General features: G+C 32.2%; 1 protein-coding gene across 1 annotated transcript; it reads left to right on the top strand.

The window, feature by feature from the left end:
- Window positions 1-9,739: 9,739 nt before the first annotated feature.
- Window positions 9,740-23,291, top strand: LOC110093068 (60S ribosomal protein L31). Its single transcript, XM_020817835.2, has 2 exons — window positions 9,740-9,979; window positions 22,834-23,291. The coding sequence occupies exons 1-2, from the start codon at window positions 9,894-9,896 to the stop codon at window positions 23,111-23,113; spliced, it is 366 nt and encodes a 121-aa protein (XP_020673494.1). The 5' UTR covers window positions 9,740-9,893; the 3' UTR covers window positions 23,114-23,291.
- Window positions 23,292-24,766: the final 1,475 nt, after the last annotated feature.

Here is a 24,766-nt window from a genome sequence, read left to right as displayed (position 1 = left end):
ATAAAGTATCAAATTAAAATATCAGTAAAGTCTGTCAAAATTAAATCTATGTAATAAAATTATATAAGAATATATACATGCTATCTGAGCCTTTTATATCACGTACTAAGTATATCATATATTTAGTATAACTATAATGAATCAATAGTATCAAATAGTATATGTATCTTGTTAAATAGGTAACAATAATAATCCAAAGGCAGAAGTAGCAGAATAATGTAATAATAGTAAATTTGTGCAGTAATAATAAATCTATACAATAATAAGAAAAATATTTAATCAAAACATGCATTTTAGTAGTCACAATAAATAAGTAAGAAGTCCTAGCTATCATGGTATTTTTTAGTGTTAAAATCAATATCAATAAATAGAGTAGTCACTCTTTGTCCGTCGGTATAGTAATAATCTCCTTATAACTCCCAATAAATATATCATGTGAATTAGTATAGGAAAACATCAAACCACTATTTGAAGGAAAGCCCGTTGATCCACCATCTTGTACAGGTTAACCAATCTCCAACCAATGGATCAACTAGTCATTACTTATTTGTTTCATATATACGCATTATTATCACAATACTATAATAATAATAGTGATCAGCTATTACTAAAACATATATTTGTATCCATTTTTAATGCATTGTATCAAATAATGCATAATTGAGTCTATTTAAAAGATGCTAAAATATACTAATGACAGTCAACAAAAATCATAATGAAAAAAAATCACATTTTTAGAATTTGACCAAATTACTAAATATTGCATAAAATAATATCTTGAAGCTTTTGTTGAACTAAATCACTATTTTTAAACATTAAAATAATTTTTAAGTAGATAAAAATTGTTGTATTTTCAAAATCACTACTGAAAAATCTTAAATAAATACTCAAAATATTCATAATATGAATCTCTATAATATATAAAAAGTTACACAGTGAAAGTTTTGTCAATACAAAGTTATTAATATTTTTTTGTAATGGAAACACATATTTGATCAGAAAAATATCAAAAATACAAAATCATTGAAATCAAAAATATGGTAAAGGTTTCTTGCAGCGAGGAGCAATTTTTCAACAAGCATGATAGACAAAAGTTACATCGTAGCTTCCATATCTTAATTTTTATAAAAAATTCTTTAATGCTTAAAGATATTTTATAATAAAATAATATATAATATTAATATAATATTTAGTTTAATCAATTTCTTTAGTATAAAATTTAAATAAATCATTTTAGGACTTTAAAATTTATACAAAATAATCTATAAAATAAATCATTTTATTTAAAAAACTATTGGTGAAATCAATTTGCAAAATGGCACCTAATGGTCCCGAAATCCTCACTTGTATTGATAGGTATCAATTTCTTAAGAATTTTCACAACTGCCAAAAAATTACGAAAAAATTTCTGTAAAAAAAAAACCATAATCTCAATGCTATAATGAAGGTGGTTAGCAATTTGGAGTTATATTGACTCTAAAAAAATTATTTGCTTGGGTCAAAATACGAATTATTATATGAGTGGGCAGCATAGGAGGCGAGTGAGTAGTGTGGGAGGCAGCGGGCAGCTGGGCAGGCAGCGAGAAGCCTGGCTTGCAGCAGGTATTTTTTTTAATTTCTAGAGGTATTATTCTACCAAAATGCCACTGGAAAAAATTACCACCGGATGTCGTTTCCTATGCGGCTTTTACCGCTGGAAAAATATCCACCAAAAATCTTAATTTTTATTAGAAATTTGCCAATTTGTGCCAGTAATAGGCAATTTTCATGTAGTGATAAATACAATGTATATATCAGTGTGATGCAAGTATATACAATTTAATAAATTTAAAATGCACCAACTTGAAAATAATCATATGTGATATGACATAGAGAGCGTAGAAATAAAATAAATATACCAATGATACTCTTCAAAAAGAGGCATCTATATCACACCAAAATACACTACTAGCATAGCCTAAAATTAAAGTTAGTTGTCCTGACAGATAATATCTATATAATGTGGAGGATCTGTGTGGCTTTAATATGTCCTAAAAGATTTGATATTTCAAATATTTGGATTTAAAATTAATTGTTAGTAATAGGCCAAGAGATTTTGATTTAAGTTTAAGTTTTAATATTTTTAAATTTTATTAATTAAAATTTAGAGTATTTTATTTATTTGAGTTGTTTTATTTTAGCTTTTAAAGAACCATGTTAGTTAATGATTACAAAGTGCATAAATCGCTAACCTAAGTCTTAAGGCTCATAATTATAATGCTATCATTCTTCTATAAAGAATAAAATGATTTTATAGAGTCCTTGAGATTTTATTTTAGTGTTTTTCTTAGTGAATTAGGAGATGGTTGTTACAAAGAATGTGTTAGTTGAAATACTCCAAATTGCTTTGAAGTATTCAACCTCACATCTTAAGCCTTATAAATCAAATACATGTATTCTCACCAAAAGAAATCAAACATAGTGTAGAAGGCTTTAATTTATTAAAAATTCATTAAAGAATAATTGTGTAAGTGGTATATGTATACTAGAGCCATAAGGCTTTTTTCATCCTTCTTTGGACTAGTAGCCATTTGTGCTTGGGTTTCCAAACAAATTACCATAATCTTTATCTTTATTTTATGAAGCTTTAAATTTATTTCTTGTTAAGTATTTAACATATATATTAAGGATTTATTAAAAGCCTATAAATCTTATGTAATTATGCCTACTAAAAGGAGGTGAACACAATGCATGAAGGCCATTGATTTAATTTAATTTTTAATTAAAGAATTCATTTAATTAAATTGGATTTAATTAGATAAATTATTAATTTTATTTAATTCAAATAAATTAAATTTGATTTAATTGTTATTGGGTTTAAATTAGTACATGCTAGGTTTCTACAAGGGCCTAAAGTTTAGATGGAATCTTATAATACATGTATGACTTTAGAGACCTACGGGTCTTGAGTTTTAGAGAATTTATCTCACTGAAGCCAATTTGATGGTTTCCAACCATAATACTCTCATTTGGATGAAACAAGAGTAGCTACATCTTTTAGCTAGTTGTCCAATTGTCCACACCACAATTCCTCACAAATAAGAGAAAGCAACATGTATTCAAATTCAATGCATTTTAATTTGCATATTCATATGTATGTAAAATTCAAAATAACATTTGGGAATGATTATACATGTCAACATAACATGAGAAATTAAAAGACAACGCCTTGTTATTTACAAAACTTCATTGCAATTATCTGAGATATGAATATATGGAATGAAATTTTATAATTATTTCAACTTCACCTACTATGTGCTACAAATTTAATATAAGTGAATTTAGCAAATTCTTCAATGATGGTAAATCCTTAAGACGCTGGTAAGCTTGATTGATTTCTCCTTTTGATCTTTTTTATTTTTATCTATGATGTGATGTTTAAATTTGGTAAAATATTAGTTTTGCATTGATTCTCTATGAAGTGGCAATTGTCCTAGTTTCTAGCAAACAAGCTTTCTTGATAAAGAGACCATGTTACGGCCTATTGGTCGACATAAATAATTTCTCCCAACAAACCCACACTTTTTTTTTGAAAGATGCATTTTGCATTAATAAAGAAACCTAATGCATAGCTACTTCATGATAGAAATTCTATCACATTTCTCCTTCAACAAATTAAGAAAAGGAGGAGGAATATTATTACAACTAATATCATCCCAATAAAAATGACTAGAAATAGCAAAGTTAGCACATAAATAAACTAACTTATTACAATTCCTATAAGAAAAATTAAATAAAATTTGATTTAAATCTTTAAGGAAAGAAAGCTTCTTCATCCACTAGTCTTCATTAGCCTAGTCAAATTTTCATTAGCCCAGTCAAAATTTTTCATAGTGTCTTGAAGAAGATTGATGTTAATATAGTTGTCGCCTTTAAGAAAAATTCCTTTGTAATGAAACATCCATCCTTGCATTATATTCCTCAACGATTAAATAACTAATAGCTCCAAATGAGATATATCCCAATGTATACAACTGAATAAAAAAGCAAACAAAAACCTTCCTTTATAATCTTTGAACAAACCTCCAATAACAGCTTTATATGAACTTAATAATGATGCATCAATATTGACTTTAATCCATTCAGGATGAGGATGCCAATGGTTATATTTCAGCTTAGAGGGCTGACTAACACCCCAATGGTCCAAAAATGAATTAAAATAAGATGAAATATCATAACTAATTACATTAGCAGCTATTACAAGAAAAATATCTTCAAAATTGTCATGTTTCACTTTATTTCTACTCTTCCATGATAAATAAATTGGTGAACAATACATGCTGGGTATGGAAGAATTTTTCGAAGCAAGAATTTTCAAACCAACACAATATTCATCAAATGATAAGATAATAAGAAGTCAAAAATCCCATTTTTAAGGTAATGAATCACCTTAATAAGCATTAAACAATTCACAGTCACATCTTCTGAATCCTCAAATGCACAACATCCTCTGGGAAAGATATTAGAATCAAGTACTCTCCTATACATAAGAAACTGATTTGTTAGAATTGCATTATTGAATAACCTCCACAAAAAAACTTCAACACATGGATTCAACTTTATTTTATTCATCCACTTCAAGTAATTAACTTTTGTTCCTTCATCCACCGTAGCTTCAAACACCAATGGAGCAATTGTCTTCCCATAATTTTTGCTTATATGTTCCTGCTGATCTTGTAACAATCTAGTAAAAATAGGAAATTGTCGAATTAGACAAACCAGCTGCTCGCAAAAGTATTTTTTCAGTTCCATCTCATTCCATTCACCATTCACCATTCACCATTCACCAATAATTTGTCAACTATGACTTCAGTATCATCAACATGAGCAACAAATGTAGGTCTTTTATCAATACTCCTATCCAGAATCCATACATCCTTGAAAATATTAATAGAAATACCTAAAGAAATATTCCATATTATAATTGGAAATAGAGATTTTGCACCATCAATTAAAATTTTCCATGAAGAAGAAAAAACTCTCTTTATATAAAAATTCCAAATATATGTACCATATTTAGCAACCATATTTCTGTTAAGAAGGGAAATAGGATTCTTTATAAAGTTCCAAGCAACCTTTGATCTCAACGACCCCAATTTGCTTACACATGAATGAAACCACGACATCCCCTAATTTTTGAATGACTGAGAACATCCCAAGCAATATAATGAAGGCCTTTTTTCCATTTTGCTTATGCCAAATGAAATTCATGCCATCTTATCAAAATCATTTAATAATCCCCTTGGAACTAATGAATGAGTCGATATAAATAGTGGAAGAAAAATAATAGCATATTAAATAAGAATAAACCTGCCAGCTAAAGAAATGAATTTATTTTCTCAAGCATTTAATTTGTTCAAAGCCTTATCTTAAATATTTTGAAAATTAGAAATGACAAAATAGAGAATCTAGGACAACCTTATCTAAATCCACTCCTTGCTTCAATCTGATTGGAACTATTACCATTAATCAAAATAGAGAATTTGGGATATTCAAAACATTCCATAATAAGTTTTGAAAATTTTGTTGGAAAGCCAAAATATTCCAATACTTATTTTAATGTAGACCAAACCATACTGTCATAAGCTTGTTCCATGCCAATTTTGATTGCCAATAATCCTTTTCTAGATTTAGAAAATTTGAACTTGTGAAAAACTTCTTGAGCAAGTAAAATATGATCAGATATAGAACGGTCTTTTGCAAAAGCAGCTTGATAATCAAAAATAAGTTTTGGAAGAATGAGTTTAAATATGTTCAATAAAATTTTAGCCATAATCATGTAAATGGATTTACAAAGACTAATTAGCCTATAATTGTAAGGACTTAAAGGATTTTAGACTTTAGGAATTAGAACAATTAAATCTCCTTCCATTCAACACACATTTTTCCCAAATTAAAAAATTGAGCCTTCCACGTATCGCCCTGAATAATACTTCAATATTTAAATGAAAGAATAAACAATTCCATCATTACCCAGAGTTTTATCACTACTAAGTTACTTAACCACCTCACAAACTTCTTCCTTTGATAAATCATATTCCAATAAAAGCTTGTCATTACCATTCAACATACTCACTAGAGAAGGCCACCCACAAAGAAAACAACTCATTGCTATCATTTATTTGATTAATCTAATTCCCATTCCTTCTAGCACTCGCAAATGAATGAAAAAATTTTGAATTAGTATCCCCCTCTTCCATCCATTTAACTTTTGTTCATTGCCTCAACCAAGTGCTCAACCGAGCAAGTGGAATAGTCAACTCATTCACCTTGGGTCTTAATCAAAAAAAGCTTTTATTCTAAAAGACCACCTGCAGAAGACTCCTCCATTAGCAATTCCAAATTTTCCTTTTTAAGACAATCCTTTAACTACATGAGGTCTTTGAGTTTAGATTTACTCCAATAGTACAATGCTCTCAAGGACCTTTTAAAATTGTATATTAAGAATTTCAGCATCAATTCCCATAGCACCTTCCCTCCATGTTTTAAAAATAATAGCCAAAGAAGCTTGATATGAAGCACAAACATCTTCAAATATAATAATTCTATTGTAATGAATATTAGATTTCAAAAGATTCAAAATAATAGGATAACGATCTAAAACAACTCTAGGAAGATGCCTTACTGCCATAAAATGAAGAGAATTTATAGCAATAGAATTCAACAACATCTATCCAACCTTTCTAAAATACAAGCCACTCCTTCCTTGTTGTTGCACCATGTGAGTTTAGGTCCCATAAAACCTACTTCATGGTAGTAATTATTTTTTCCCTTCCCTTTTATCCTCTTTTTATAAAATATAATTGAAGCCTCCCCCCACTATAGAAGGAGACCCTTTGGAAGAATAAAATTCTATTTTATTCCATAATTCCTTCCTTTTGTAAATATCATTATTCCCATAAACTGTAGAAATCATCCAAATACCTTTATTAAGAACCTTTAACTCAGCAATCACATATTGTGAAGAAGATTCAAACACATTGATCTCCATAAAACATGAGCACCACCTGCTATACCCTCAGAGGGAACATGAAAAAAACCCCAATAAGAACGAATGAGCCTATTAACCCCCGTTCAATCAATAGAAGATAATTTAGTTTCCAATAAACCAACAAAAAATACTTCAAACTCATTCACAAACTCTTTTAAATAACGAGAAGCTTGACTTTTTCAAGCTTCTCTACAATTCCAAAATGCAATTGAAGCATGATTATTCTTTAGGGGAAGGACCCCCAATCCTTTCTTTATTCAACACATCAATTTTCCTATTTCTAGGAAGAAACTTAATCTAACCTAAAGATTTAAGTTCATTATTAAGTTTCATTTTAACAAATTAAGAACCCCCTTCTTTAGAACCAACAAAAAACATAATTATCCAAATCATTATTATTAAAATGAACCTTTTTATCATCAACACCAACTTCATTTTTAGTAGAAACTTCCAATAGTTCTACATCATCACCATTATCATCAATAATTCCATTTAAAGCATTAAACTTGTTGACATCAACAGGAATTAAAAGATGACATAGGTAGAAAATTCATACTAGAATTAGATCCATATCAGGATTGTAATGAATAATCAATCAAGTTATTTTTCTTCAACTCACTTTTGGGAATGGAAGTTACAGGAACTGTTACAGTAGAAATAACCACTCCTTCATTCTATTTTTTTTCCCTCAATTTTGAAATTATTGTTGATAGCAACAACATTCAAATCATCTTTCAGTTTGTTATTTCCATTGCTTGAAACAACCATGAAGCTGTTATTTAGCAGGACATTCTTCTAGAGATATCTCCTTATATTAACAGGTTTAACTTTCTCCCTACTATAATTAACATGGATCCAAGGCCCATACATCAAATTCCTTTCATTGTCAACTGGAACATAATCTTCAGCATCTACTCTAGCAATGTTAGGATTAGATTTGATTATATCACCAGCAACAACTTTAACATGACCAATTGAATTTACAGCAACCTTTACAACAGCAGTAGATTTAATAGCATTTGTAGGGACCTTCTTAACTTTAGAATGTAAGTTAGCACAATTATTTTTATAATGGCTGGTTTTTCCACACTTAAATAAAAAAATAGAAATCCTTTCATATTCAATTTTATGAAAGAAACGCCCTGATGTAGAGTTAAATGCGTTGGTAAGTGCAATATTTGAAATTATACGCCTTTAAATTAGAACAACAATAATTAGTTGACTTTTAGTGATTTTAAACAAATCTTGAAAACAAGAAAGAAGTGAATTAAGCTTAGGCTAAATTACACAATAAAAGTTAGGATCATGAGTAATAAACTCAATAAAACATATTAATAATTCTAATATAAATAAAAACTCAAAAGTAAAATGGTGCAATCATGGCCATAGATCATCTGCCCCATCTTTGGTAAACTCTCCATGATCATATGTTCTCATCACGCCCCGAAAGACCATTAACCCAAATACCTAATGGAAGTTGTCTATCTAACATAATATGAATTCTGCTAGCATCAACTTCATCCAAACATTGTAATGGGAGATAGGGCATTCTTATCCAGACAAGAGTTGTCAATCCCTTCAAAGATGATGGTGAAAAATTAGAAGACCACTTATCAAGACCTATAATATGCCCACTCACATACCAAGGTCCATAAGATATAACAGATTCAATAGCATCCAAAGATTGAAAAGTTCACAATATCCATTCTAATCTTAGCATTATTAAGTGAAATTGACCAAATTGACTCCACGAATGTCGTAATTTTGAACAAATCAGATGAAAATGAACATTTTTCCCAAATACTTTAACTACTAATGCATTTTGAAGCTTCTCTCTATTGTCTAACTCATTTTGAACATGAAGTTTAACAACTTTACCATCTTCAATAAGCACTGAATCAAAATCAGACTTCACAATTCTTATGTCAAGTCGTTTAGTCCAAGCTTTAGGAATATCACTTTTCATAGAATTACCAAGTAGAGGATCATTAGACTTAAAAGAACCACGATTAATTAAGTCAATTTCTTCAGCAACATTATGATAACTAGATACTGGAACATCAAAATGCTTAACATTCAAATTCATTAAATTGATTCCTCCATCAAAAATTTGATCAACAACAGAAACATTTGATTCAACATAAACACTTTTAGCTTTATGAACAATTCCCCCTGTCAATACAGAATATGAATTTATCTTACCAAATCTATTCACAAAAATCCTCATTCCAGAGGAAGATGAAGCTTTAGAATCATTAGCTCCATTAAAAGCATTATTCTTGGATTTGAAACCACAAGAATAACGAGGGCTTTAAAAGTAGCATCAGCTAGTACATCTTTACGTTTACCAGCAACTGGAACAATCTTCTTAGCAACAGCTGATGAACCATCATTAATAACCAAAGGAACTTCCTTTACTAATCTATTTCAATTTTCAAAAACTGCAGATATTTTTGAATCACTAAATGAAAGAAAATATTTCAATTCATCCATAACTTGAGCTTCCAATTGAGATTGAAGAGAAGCTGGTGTGGTAGCAGAAGATGGCTATGCGATCATCCCGCCGCCATAACATAAATGCCCCAAAAGTAGGGGCAAAATTAAAATTAAAAAAAAAAAAAGGAATTTTCTCTCTAAACTACGGGAGTTTCTCTCTCTAGAATAGCAAAATTTCTTCAAAAAATTCAGTGCTCCCACACTTCAATCTTCTAATCTGCTCTTAAAATAATAATAATAATAATAATAAAATTTCCCCACAGTACCGTAGGGATCCATACAAATATAACTTCCGCTCAACAGGCGAGGATTTCATCTCCGACAGCCGATCGTTGTTTTCAGGGAGCGAAGCGCCTGCGAAGAGAGGATGGTGGAGAAGGGGAGCAAAGGTCGGAAAGAGGAGGTCGTAACAAGGGAGTACACCATCAATCTCCATAAACGCCTACATGGATGGTATCTCCTTTTCGATTTTACCGAAAAAAATTATTTTCGGCTCTCTCATTTTTATTGTTAATTTGTTTGTTTAATAGATGAAATCACGTTGTTCTTGGCCAGCTAATTTAATTTCGAACGCTTTCTATATTGATTTTTTTGATTCAGTGGATCAAATTGTTTTTGCCCTAAATTCGATGGCGGGCCTGTTGGCTACAAGTAAAATTTAGTGAATCCTGTAAATTCAGATTTATTAAATTTTGTGAGGATTAAAACCTGAAAGCTGTTTGATTTGGGAACTGTTGAACCATGCTAAATCCTGATAAATTATTTGGCTATTTTTTCAGGATTTTAGATTTCAGAGAGAGAAATTCGTTGAATCCTCGTGTTGGGGTGTTGACGTTGTTGCACAAATCCTTGGTTTGACCAGTAACGATGCTAACATGAGATTTAATAAAATATTAGAATTTGAAGTCTCCAAAATTTTATTTGCAATGATTTAAACAAAATCTTACTAAAATCATACCTAATGTAGGATGCTTAACAGCCCCTGAATATTGATTTGTTTGATTCAGTGGTTCAAAGTTCGTATGTTTTACACTTGATCTTGTTCATAATTTAGAAAATGGGTTAACACCTTTTTCTTTTATCACTAGTAGGGACTAATGTTTAGAGATCTTTCTTTAGGGTTTTATGGAATAAAAATATGTTTTTTGTTCTGACATTTTATCTAAGAGCATGAGAATGCCAAGTGGTTCTATTTATGCCAGTATTGTGCCTTAGGGATGCTTGCAGGGTAGGGGTGATAAAATCATTATTTTATGCTTATTGTACGAACTAGAAGATGAAGGTCCTTGCTTTGTTGTATGTTTAATGGTTGTTGGTCAAGCCGCAAAGATCTTAAAGTTTGTTTGAAGTGTTTTTCTTTCTTGTGTTTATGATAGATTTTTGTGTGAACTATGCATTCAGGTTTTGAACATTGAGCAGTAGTCCAAAAAACTTTTTCATTACCTTGTTAGTTGTAACTTGCTGGTTGAATCTACTGATATGAAAGAGGTAGATGACATTATCATGTTGATTGTAGGGTTATTGAGTTTGCTTAGCATCCTTTTATTTGTATATCTTTTGAATAAAAATGCTATTTATCAATAGTTCAAGGACAATTTGGCATGGAGTTTTGATTCCCCAAAATTTATTTGCTAAGATTTTAGCTAAATCTTGTTAAAATCCTGCCTTAAAAAGGATGCCTAACAGCCCGTAATGTTGATATTTTTTTTTGATTCAGTGGTTCAATGTTCGTTGTATTGCACTTGGTTTCTTGTTCATCAATTAGAAAATCGGTTTACACCTTTTTCTTTTATCACGACTAGAGACTAATAAAGTTTAGAGACCCTTTTTTATGGTTTTAAGGAATATGGATTTGTTGTTTGTTCTGACATTTTCTCTAAGAGCACGAGAATGCCAATTAGTTCTATTTATGCATTAGTGATGCTTGTGGGGTATGTGTAATGAAATCATCTTTTTATGCTTATTGTATTAGCTAGAAGATGAAGCTCTTTGCTTTCTTATATGTTTAATGGTTGCTGTTCAAACCACAAATAACTTCAAGTTTGGTTGAAGTGTTTTTCTTACTTTTATTGATTATAATTTTTGGTGTGATCTATGCGTTCAGATTTTGAACATTGAACATTAGTCCAAAGAACTTTTTCATTATCTTATTAATTATAGCTTGCTGGTTGGATCTACTGATATAAAGTGATAGATGACATTATCATGTTTATTATAGGGTTATTGCGTTTGCTTGGCATCACCCTTTTATTTGGGTGTCTTTGGAATAAAAATGTTATTTGTTAATGGTTCATGTCAATTTGGCATGGAATTTGTGCAAGTGTTTTCCATGTTTGATCTTTTGTTGATTTATAAAATATTATTATAATATCCAATATTTAGAATTTATGAAAGCAAAGAAATTGATTGTTTTTGGACAATGAAAACAAGATTAGTTGGTATTCCTTTGCAATTTTACTAGTCATAAAAATGATAGTTTTGTAGAAACTTCATCGTAATTGGGAGTCGTTTGATTTGATGGTTTTGAAATACATTATTTTAGAAATGCAAAGAAAAATAAAATGCTTATAATTTACTAATACATACGTTGATTGGTACTTTGGTTGTATGGAATTCAAATGGATTGACATATTTTTGTTTGTATTTGCTATATGTATTTCAAATACATTGAAGGACAGCTTGTGATGGCAGGCGGTGTTGGGTGATTAATAGTAGTGGCCGGTGATGGTCGGCGATGTTCTGTGGCAAGCGACAATGGGTAGCGGTAATGACGATGACCATTGATGGATTTGGGTGGGTAGAGGCAGTAGTGATCGATGAGTGATGATCAATGATGATAAGCCACTGCAGTAGGCAATAACAAAGGATGGTTTGCAGCGTGCAATGACGACAAGTGACAATAACCAACAATAAAGCATGCAACGATCCATAGGCAAATCAACAATACTAGAATTGGACAAGCAGAAAACAATGACTTCCTAGTGGAATTCACTAGCAATAGTGGATCCTCCTCCCTTCAATAATAGCTACAAGATTCCTTTTAGAGTTCAACAATAGTTATATGGAAATAAATTAAGGGCCAACAACTAATGAAGAAATGTAAAAAAAAAATGTTTTTTTAAGTATTCATAATTTTATTGATTTCTTCTAAAGATTTAAGCTTATTTATAGACAGCTATTGTAGGAAAATTATCATATCCACACCTAAGTAAACCTATTTGTTAGAAGGAGCTTATATAAGTTCAAATTTAATTATAACTCTTGCAGGAATTATCTAAACTGAAAATTAAAGTGCAAATTTATCTAAATTATTTAAATAAAAATTCAAATCTATCTTTATTTTGTTGTATTATGAAATTGTATCCAACATTCCAACTTTGATAACCTTGATCTCATTTGTATCCAATCTCTTCTATGTGTCAATCATAGGCTTCATTTGTGACAGTTTTCTTACTGCTTTCTAAAATAATTTTTCAGTAAAAAATTTTTGAACTAAAATTTTTTTGTATTAGAAAGCTGTTTTAGAAAGCAATAATAAAGTTGTCCCAAACGAAGCCTTAATAATGTGATAGAATCGTCACTATCAAAAACTTCCTTGCAACAATTAGACATATAACATCAACGGATGATCTCTTTAATCATTTTATGATTTGATGCCAACTTACAATAATAGGCAATCTAATTAATTCCTTACTTGATTTGATCCCCAAATCATTCGTCCCTTATTTAGGAGGATTTCACTTCTGCCATATTAAACCTCTATATGAGAAAAAAACTATTTGCCAAGCTTTTGTGATGTATCCTTTGCCTTTACTTAGTAGCTTGCCTTTTATGCCCATGTTGAATGTCTCCATTATCTGATGTGTGGGTATTATAGCATTTTGTTGTTCTATTCTAAAAGGTACTTCTTGCTCCAAGAATAAATCATCAATAAGAGGTATGACTTCATCTAACTTATCATCAAGCATAGATGGTTCAAAGCACTTTAAATTTTCCACTTTAATCACTAAATATAACATTTATGGCAGTATTTGTAGTTGGAAAACATCATCTCAAATCTTCTTGAGATTTTTAGATGGCCCATCCTTGATTGGCCTTAATCTTTTTTCTTTTCCCTTTAGGTAATCTTTACCAATGTTTGAAATGGCCCAATTCAATTCTGAGATATTTTCTATCTCTGAGGTGAGATGTAAGCTTCGAGGCAGTTGGAGGTGTAAGCCTCGAATTAGAACACTAAATCAATAAAAAAAATGAAATAGTAACATACTAACGTCAAAGTAAGATTATAGCAAATTAAAGTAAGATCATATCAATAAGTCTCTCACACTCCCCGTTCAACATAAATAAGAAGCCTTAAGTCACTAAGATTATAGCGCAACTAAAGCGAATATGTAAAAAAGAAAAAAAAAAAAGTCTTAAGTCACTAAGATTATATTCTAAATTCAAAAGTCTCCCCTCACTCCCATTACTTAGTGTGTCTTTAGTGAAATCATTATTATGATGTGCTATTTTTTCTCCTCTGTCATCCTCAATTACGATTGTCTATGCGAGCAACATCGATTCTGAGTACAACATGTAACTGAGCATCAAGGAGGTTCATATGCTTCTAGTTCTTGGTTTTGCTTGTTTTAAGTTTAGGCGTAGACAAATAACAAAATATAATTTATTATATATATTAAATTTATAAATTTTTTTTTTTAAAATCTCTTAAATCCTTGTTTTTAAGGCTTGTGCTTTAAGAGTTTTTTGAGCTCTTTCTTAAGTCAACCATAACTCTAACATTAGCAACGGGAGAGATGAAGAAGCGAAGGTCAAAGAGAATTTGTAGTGGGTACTAGTAAATTTTAAATGTTCTGTTCATCATAGAGAAATGATAGACTATTGAAGGTGCACTAAAATCAGGGATGTTTGAACAAATTAGAACTAAACTTCATGGAGTTTCAAAGTTCCTTCTTAGTTCTATACTTAAGAAGAAGACAGTTCTGGTATCCACAAACACCCAAGTCTATTCACTAAAGATCTTAAAAGGAGTCACTTTCAAAGCAGTGGCCACAGATTTCAAGAAGGACCTCCCCGGTGAATGAGAAAAAGGGAGTCAACATCAAGATGATGAGATGCCTCATGACACCCAGATAATCCCACCACCGGATTTGCAACATTTATACAAGCAGACAGAAGCCGTCTACAATCTACAACGAATGCCATAGGATCTGCAAACCTCGTACAAGCAGACAGAAGGCGTCAACAAAGTCTGAAATAAATACCCTTGCACGTGCACCATAGACTGTATACACATAGGTATACTAAAGGGGTAAATACAATCATAACCTGTATGGGCCCCGACGAGCGTGCTATTAGTACACACGTGACGTCTAGAGATGTTGCGCGTGCCAATAAGTGAATCTCAGTTTGAACCTGATCCTCCTATGCGGATCAATAGGAGTCGACAGGGTTCGAACCATCGAACAAATGCACGGTTGTGGCGACCGGTGTATTTGTTTTTAAGGCTTATAATCAAAAAAATTCACAAACAAAAGGCATGAAGCCTATGAAACCTGATCCTCCTAAGTAGGTAAATAGAATTAGACAGGGTTCAAACCATCGGATAAATATACGGTCATGAAGCTGATCGGAATATTTATTTATACATTCATATTAGGCCTTCAAGGCCTTTAACAAAGAAAATTCACAAACGAAGGTATGAAGCTTACGAAACCCAATCCCCTATCGGCAAGTTGATAGGGTCGACAAGGTTCAAGCTTTAAATGAAAATGACCCCCATACCCTGATGATGGCCGCGTTGATTGAAGATCTCAATCGGAGTGGTTAATTTTATGCATTTTCAAATGCCACCTCAAATACCCAAAAAGTCTAAAAATCCGAAAAAAAACCCAAAGTCTAAAAATATTTAAAATTGAAATAAATCCATCCGAATACTTAAAGTAAAATCTATCCACCCTCCGCAACAGTTTGCCGGGGTGGACAAATCAAAATTTACTTTAGCTCACATAGAGCTAATGCTTAGTCGAAAATATAAGTAGGATTCATTCTCAAACAATCTCCTGCCAATAAGGACGTGGTACGTATCCTCTAACCAACGGTTTTGCCGCCAAATGACACCGCAGGATAAACGGTTATGACCCGGGGCCCTCTGAACCGAGTGGTTTTGCCGCCAAATGGCACCACGAAATACCGGTTATGGCCAGAGCCAATACGTTCCTTAATGACATCAAATTCTTGAGATATGAATCAATAGGATATGATTGATAGGGCACAAAGCCTTCTGTTAGCTAAGGTGGATTCAAATTTGTCCCCTTAGATAAACATTCCCCCTAGGTCTACAAGGTACCCTTAGACAAAGCAACCCATGGCTGCCGACAAGAATCCTTCTGTTAGGTTGGGTCGACTACCTCCTATGACTTAGTAGACCAGGGACCACGATGGCCCGGGACGACGGAACCATGGGATCTTGATCGGGTCCATCATGCATTCCCCGACCATTCGCTTTAAGTGCAAGATGGTGAAATTTTCAATTTTAAATATTAAATTCTCCAAATCTTCCAATTCTCCAAATTCCTAAATTCTCCAACCATTCTAAATATCCATTGCTGCTGCTATATGCCAAATAACACGTATTTACTACGTATCTGATTGATGACTAGTCTTAATCGAAAGTTCTCTCTCGTGATCGGGACGGGTAATTAACTATAGGGGCTTGCGCCTATAGGAAACCAGAACTCAGATCATAAAGTCCTCGCAAAATGAGGGCGAAATCTCTGGGTAGTGTCTTATCTACAAACCCATCTGCCTTCCAAAATTTACCCAGGAACTTTATCCGTTAAAACTCCCTCGCCGAAGAAAAGTAAACAAGTGGGCGGAGGCCGGAGCCGAATTTTCGGAGCCCACAGTCAACAATCTCCATATGCCATTTTTTTGGACCATCACAATAGGTGATCAACATAACAAATTGCTAAGTTGAATAACTCCACTCTTTAGCAAATTTGTGTCTTGCTTTTTGATCTTTGCATCTTCTATGATTAGGATCTTGTTTATCATAATATGAGTGGCGATTATTTGAGATCATGTGTTTATTATCCTTTATTTGTCGTGGTGACAACCCATATACCTCTTGAAAGAGAAGTGTATACTTCTCCTGTAGTTAATGTAGTTCATCTACAACTTAATACACATAGGGCAAGAATTGTTTCTTCTTTAACGACAGGCTTGCCAACATTAGCTAAAGTTTCTATGTAGCATATATAATTTTACCTACATATGCTGTTGTCACAACATCCACTATTGGTATACCATTGTCCTTAATAAAGATTTCCCATTATTAGCCATTAACTGTGATAAGGATGTCATACTTATCATGCAGGTACATGCAATCCAAAACAGTTTAAATGATGTCAGGTGGAACTACTTTACACAGCATGATGTCCTTATGATGCTTGGCAATTGCAAACTAAAATTGTCATTGGCAATCAGTCGTCATCTTAAATCTCAATTGAATCCAACCCAAAGAATGTGAGCTTAAATGAAATATTGTATTGAATCCCAACTTGTACACTAGAGTGGTAGAAATGACATTCTTTGGACTCTCTAAGTTGCTGGTGCTAACCACTACTTACTTGACTTGAATAGTTGAGTGAACAATTCTTATATATTTCCATATTGGCGGATGACCCCACCACTTATCCTTCAGCCTAGCCATAAAGATAGGGGCTAGTCCAAGCGTGGTGTATTCTATGACTATAGTAGTTATTTTCCCATTTTCATCCTTCCATTTTTACATTGCACCTTCCAATATTTTTCTTTGTATGGTCATCTCTATTTAACAATGGTCATAGAATTTCTTTGCAACATTTGACTTAGAAATGGAAGCATGGTTTGGGTCATTAGCTATCCTTTTTCCTTTTTTATTTTTTTTTTTAAAATTTTTTGAGAAGTTGGATCTTTCATTGGATAGTTCTGATGCCTTTTTTTTCCTTGATTATTGTGTTCCATGTCCAATGCCATTGTTCTAGCCTAATTGAGATCAACAATTAGAAACAGGCAGAGTCCATTTGCAATTTGTGAATAAGTGCTTGAGTGGTATTTTATAAAATTTTGTATATTCCCAATATTTACTATCAAAATAAATACCTTGTTCCAGAATTCTATAGTATGTTCTTGCATAGATTTCCCATGGCATTGCTTCAAGCAATCCCACATTTTCTATTGATTTTCTGCGTGCTCCTTTAAGTAGAACTCAGTGTATCAAGTGCTTAAAGATCCCTCAAGTCACTTTTGTCTTTGTTTTTCATCCTAAGATAGGCACTCCGCTATGCCAAGCCATTATTACTTAACTTTAGTCAGGCAAATAAGTTTTTATTTGGTCGATTCAAGCTTCATGCATCTTAGCAGCAACAGTATCATTACGTTGACTTTCACTTTGAATGACTGCGTTATTCCATCATGAGTGGTCCACATCCTCATTATCTTATCTTCCAGCAATGTTTGCATCTATCATGGGAGGAGGATTGCAACTATCGCATTTATAGTTGTTTGAATATTCATCCACTTTATGGTGGCTACCTGTTCATTAGTCTAGCCACTTGATTAGTTAGATTTGGTGTAGAATCATTATTAGCCATTGATTATCATACTTATGTTTTTTCTAATCTCATTCTTGACTTTTGATGCATTTAAATGCGTGAAGCAAAACTTATCTTTATATTCATTCTGTGCTCTTACCATGCATTAAGAGAATGATGCTTGAATGTCAACTTGATCCCTAGCTTCTTTTCCAATTTACTTTTCTCAATATAGTTAGCTTTCTCTCTCTTGTTTTGATTCCCAACCTACTGTGGCAGCACTTCCTCGCAGTTTTCTTTCAATAACTCTTCAATTCTTTCCCCTTATTTTATCTGACTTCATTATGGAATCAGAAAACAACAGTACAACGGAGTGAGACAATGACAAAAAACAGGTAGTAACAACCAATAACGAAGCATATAGCAGTAAGAAGTAGATCAGCGGTAGAGGTGCTTTTTCTCTTCGACAGTAGCTATAGAACTCATCTTTACAATGTTTACAATTGCAACAGGGTAGGAAACTGAGAGACAGTGACTGTAGAATAAGGGAAAACGAATTTGGTAAGTATTCAGATTTATGCTTTTGCAGAATTTCAAGCCTATTTATAGACAAGTCCTGCAGGTAAAAATACCATCCACTCCTAAATAAAATTCACAAAAAATGGAACCCTGTTAGAAAAGTTCAACTAACAATAATTCCTGTAGAAATGATCTAAATTGTATTTGAATTTAACTATAAACATATCTAACAATAACAACAACATCAAGCCTTTATCCCACTATGGGCGGTCCGTTACATGAATCCTTTTTCTCCATTGTGTCATGTTAAGAGTCAACTTCTCATTTAAATCTAATAATGGTCATTTCTAATATTTTCTAACCAAGTCTTTTTTGGTCTACCTCTATCTTTTTTAACATAAGTCAAATCTAATACATCTACTTTCCTAACATGGTCATCGGAAGACCGACGTTTTATGTGACCAAACCATCTAAGGCGACTATCTAAATTTATCTTCCATTGGAGCTACTTCAGCCTTTTCACGTATATGCTCATTCTGTATCCTATCTCTAAGAGTAAAGCCACTCATCCACCTAAGCATCCTCATGTCTGTAACACTTAACTTAATATTATGCTTCTCTTTTAATGGCCAACATTTTACCAACATTTTACACCATAAAACATTGCAAGTCTCACCACCATTTTATAGAATTTTCCCTTAAGTTTGAGAGGGACTTTTCTATCACACTACAAGGCTGATGCATTCCTCCACTTCAACCATCTAACTTGAATTCTACTAATAATATCCCATCCATTTCATCATCAATCTGAACAATAAACCCAAGATATCTAAACGTGTACTCTTATTAATGACCTGATCTCCCAACGTTTCAATCCCTCCACTAGATCTATTATTACTAAAATTACATTCCATATATTTAGTTTTAGATCAACTCAAACGAAAGCCTTTAGACTCTAAGATTGACCTCCTTAATTCAAATTTACCTTCAACTCCCTTTCTAGTCTTATCAATAAGAAGAATATCATCAGTAAAAAGCATACACCAAGGTACCTCTTGCAAATGTCTTGTGAGAACATCCATGAGTACAGCAAAATGATATGGGCTTAAGGCTGGTCCTTGATGTAATCCAATTGAAATAGGAAAATACTTGGTCAAACCATTGTGTTTGAACACAAGTAACAACTCCTGCATACATAACCTTAATGACTTAAATATAAGCATTATTAACCCCTTTTCTTTTCTAGAACGCTCCAAAGCACTTCTCTTGGAACTTTATTATATGCTTTCTCTAAATCAATAAATATCATATATAGATCTCCTTATTCTCTATGTACTTCTCCATTCATTCTCTCAATAAATGTATAACTTCCATAGTAGACCCACTCGACATGAATCCTAATTGTTTTGAGAAACATTAGAATCACGCTGCCACCTATGCTCCATAACTCTCTCTCATAGTTTTAAAGTATGCCGCAATTATTTAATTACTCTATAATTCACACAATCTTGTTATGACTTTTTTTCTTAAAAATAGGAATCAACATACTCATTCTCCACTCAACTGACATCTTTTTAGTCTTCAAAATACTTTTAAAAAGTTTAGTAAGCCAATAAATTCCTTCATCTCCTAAGCATTTCCACACCTCTATTGTAATATCATAAGGTCTAACAGCTTTTCTATGCTTCATTTTCTTTAAAGCCTATCTAACTTTTGCTTTACTAATACGTCGATAAAATCAAAATCTTTATTTTCATTTAGGGTGCTTAGGTCACTAAAGTCAATCGCATTTTCACAATCCTCATTGAAAGTTTAGCAAAATATCTCATCCACCTTTGTTGAATATCCTCTTTTAATATAAACACTTTTTGATCTCCATCCTTAATACACTTTGCTTGAACCAAATCCTTATTATTCTTATCTCTTTATTTGGCTAACTTATACATATATCTTTCACCCTCATTAGTATATAATATATTATATGAATCATTAAAAATTAAAATCTTTGCATCATATATATAAACATATACAACAATAAAAAAAATTCAAATATATATCATTATTTTGTTGTAATCTGAAATCAGATCCAATAGTTTAAGCTTCATGGCCTTGATTTCCTTCATGTGATGTTAGACTGATGATCAGATTGCACATTTGATCTTACGGCATTCGTCTCGATCTGAACTGTGTGATTTGAAAATCTTCATTGTTGAAAACTTCCATAAAAAAATAGAACTATTAAAGTTTTAACTAACACAATCTCATCAATCTTTCCAATATGATACCCAATTGTGATCATATACAATTTATTTGATCAACTACTAGATTTGATTCCCAGATTATTAATTATTTCATAAAACAAAAGTCATACCAAATGAAATTTGGAAACTGATAAAACAAAAGTAATTGATGACCTTGAAACATGGCTTCAATATATTGGCCAAATACAGCCTAAAGCTTAAACCTATCTACCAGCATCCTATGTTTCCATGATACATTTTGGCATCATATCTTCTCATAACCGGGGAAAAAAAAGATAAGTTTGATAATAGCAAAATTATCTAATTAAAAGACGAATGCTAAACCCCATAATTGAAGTGCATGCAATCCAGAAAGAATAGGTGCCCTTCTAGGCCAATAGTTATAACACATTGTACTTGATTTGCACTATTACTGCCAGTTTCTAGCGTGTGCTGGAGACTGCGAAGACAATGGTATTGCAAGCCTTTTAGCATTTCCGTTGTTGTTAGACTATGGTATACAGTTGTTATTCTGTTTTTTTTAACTTTGCTTAAGCATAAAAGAGTTGAGCAGAGAATGTTTCAAAATCATTAAGAAAATAATGGGTTATAAGGGAAAGGAATTCAAAACCTTTTGATCTGTGCGAGCATATCGAGTATGCTGGTTTGAAAGATTTATGGTGTACTCTTCTGTGAATCCTCTGAACATGAGCCATTGTGTTCTTGATCATGTATGCCAGTTATTGCTCTCTAGGTTCTTTTTTTTTAAATAAATTTGAGAGTTGTTCTCTCGATCTCAATCTCCTTATGATAGGTTCTCAGTCAATCTAAATGATCTCAAATCTCTTGCCCGGCACCTCTCCCTCCTGCATGATAGGTTTCCACTGGTTTCTAACAATTGTTGCTTCACCTGACTTGGATTTAGTAGTTATGATAAATATTTCATAGATCACATATGTTCCATTCATTCTCGTAAGCATGTGACTGAAAAAAGAAAAAAAAAAAAAAACTTTCTTAGCTGGTGTAATAGGCAATCTTTGACGCAACTATTGAATACTTTAACGTCTTATTGGATGCCTAAGCGAATTTTTATTTGTAAGAATATGCTGTAGCATCAACAAAAGACATTAGAAGCCTAATATGCTGCAGCATCAATAAAAACCATTTGGAATAACTGCAACCAAGTTGAGATTGCATATATTTTTTAGGAGTTTTGATGGGCGCCTAAGTTTAATGAACTTAAAGTTTGGAAATGTTGATGTGCAAAGAGAAGGTAGTATGCCAATTTCTAAGAGAAAATCCACTGTAGATTGAATTTTAGTTGGAAATCTCATTTCTATAATGCTTCTATTTGCTACTAATTACATCTCTTTTAGAACAATAAGCTTGTCATTCTATACGGTTAGCTTAAATATTCATCAGGATCATACAAATTGGTCTATTTATGATTTATTATTGATGAATACTTAGTGATTATAAAGTGAGAAATGCAAAATATTTATTTGGATTGTCAAGACATACTTGCATTCTTCTACCAAAGCCATTGAATTAAAAGTTTTACAATGTCCAATATTTCAGTTCTTAATAATCAAATGTTAGTTGGAGTTGAATCTATGATGCACTGTTGTGAGCACAAAATAATACATGGATATGAATACATATATTATTGAAAAATATAGTGTATGATTATACATTAGACACAAACACTCTTCCTGTGTCCTTTTTTTTTTAATTTGGACATGTAGATGATATGCTTTGCACGTGCTGGCAAGTGCATGTATCCTGTATATGGAAACACAATACACCTCATTATTGCATATTGTCGGTACATCATAGACTTGTGTTGTAAATTTCACTGTTTGTTTTGTCTCAAATTCAAACTTGTTAGTTCTCAGTTCTTCAATCTAAACAAGATATATCTGGTGCAAGCCGACACAGCCAGAGAGTTTTAATCTCGTTTGTTGTTGTGCAGCACATTCAAGAAGAAAGCCCCCAAGGCCATAAAAGAGATCAGAAAGTTTGCTCAAAAGGCTATGGGAACGACAGACGTGAGGATCGATGTTAAAGTTAATAAGCTGATCTGGAGTAGGGGAATCCGAAGTGTTCCAAGACGGGTTCGTGTGAGAATTGGTCGTAAAAGAAATGAAGAGGAGGATGCCAAGGAAGAGTTCTATTCCCTCGTGACAGTTACTGAGATCCCTCCAGAGGGTCTCAAAGGGTTGGGAACAAAGGTTATTGATGAGACTGATTAAATGAAAGCTTCTGAGCTCTTAAAGGTGGTTTAAGTTTCAGTTTTGTAGGGAGCTTTTCTTTAGTTGCATGTTCAGACTAAACTGTTTTCCAGTTTAACGATTTCTGAATTGCTATTGATCACGTTTCCAAGTCCTTGCGATCAATTCTGTTTCATAATTTTTATGCTTAAATTTTTTCAATTTGATGATTTCTATTTGTTGCTTTTGCTTGAAATTGATTCAAAATTCATTATTATTTTCTTTTTCACTTTAGGACTGTTTGGTTGGCTAAAATAAATACAGTGCAAAAGAAATATTTTGGAATTATTTTGATGAATTTAAAGTAAATATAGGTGAATATTTTTTGTTTGATTTGAAGTGAAATGAATATAGTATAATGTCTAAAGATAGTGGAAATTGGTGATGATGCTAGTGGTGGCGGATAGGTGATGGTGGTTGGCGATGGGTGACGGTAGTGGTAGTTTGCGGCCGGTGGGCGGCTACTAGCAATGGTGGCCGTATGCGGGTGGCGGCGGCCAACGATGGATGCTGGTGGTGGTCAAGAAATTTTGTTATGTCAATAATTTTTGCTCAAAATCAGACATTTAATTTATCTCGAAAGTGAATTAAAATAATTTATATTATATTTGCTTTACTTTTCTTTTTCATCCAAATAAAGATTAATGTTTTTAATACACTTATATTTGAAATAATTGACATCTACTTTATTTCGAACAAAACATTCCTTTAGCCAATTTTGTTGGTTGAAAAGGAAAATTTTGTATAGAGTTTTGACAGTTTTATGGATGAGGAAAATTTTTGCTCCAAATTCGTATACTGTTAATAAAATGTATCAATACTCTTAAATAGTTTTTCAAATTCAATTAAAATTCCATAATGAAGATTCTTTTTAATTTTGTATCAATTCTAACTTAAATTTCAACGACAATTTTGCAAGCAATACTTTTAATTAGATCAATTTCTTTATTTTACGTTTAAAAATATATATTTTAGAATATTCAATACTGCAAAAGAAGTTGAAATTATATTGAGAAATTTTTAAAATGGTATATTGTACAAATTATTTTTAAAAATGGTCTATTATACAAAATATTTAAGGCATTTCTTAGTTCTCTTTATTTTTTATAGCACTCAAGTCCATGTCAATTCAAAATTAATATATTCATAAAATGAATATTAATTATGTCGGTTCGTCGATAAAAGGTCTAGTGTTGAAATGGGCTCTAGCATTATGACGCTTGACATGACGACGCTACGACGTTATAAGATGAACTAGTGCCTCAGTGTTACACTGACTCGGCGTCAATGTGGCTCTGCCTTTCATTAACTACTTCATCATAGCGCTATAAAATTTGAGTGTTGCAACGCTTGAATGTCCAATTTTGTGCTATAGTGTTAGAATGCTTGGCACTCTAATGCTAAAATCTCTGAGACTCATGTGCTATAGTGCTAATTTTTGACATTATAGTGCTGAACTTGGCTCTATCGGTGGAATTTTTATTTGGTCCAGTCATAGGACGTAGCTCTACGTTCGGCCGCTAGTAGAATCGTGTCATGCGTTTTCATTATTTACCGTGCGCCCCTACAACCCGACCCGGAACGAACCCAAGATTGCTGGGTATTGCTAGGTATTGGTCGATTTGCTCGGTAATA

Source organism: Dendrobium catenatum, unplaced genomic scaffold (assembly GCF_001605985.2).
Source record: "Dendrobium catenatum unplaced genomic scaffold, ASM160598v2 fragScaff_scaffold_1056, whole genome shotgun sequence".
Lineage (NCBI taxonomy): Eukaryota > Viridiplantae > Streptophyta > Magnoliopsida > Asparagales > Orchidaceae > Dendrobium > Dendrobium catenatum.
This window is presented reverse-complemented; position numbering and strand designations above follow the sequence as displayed.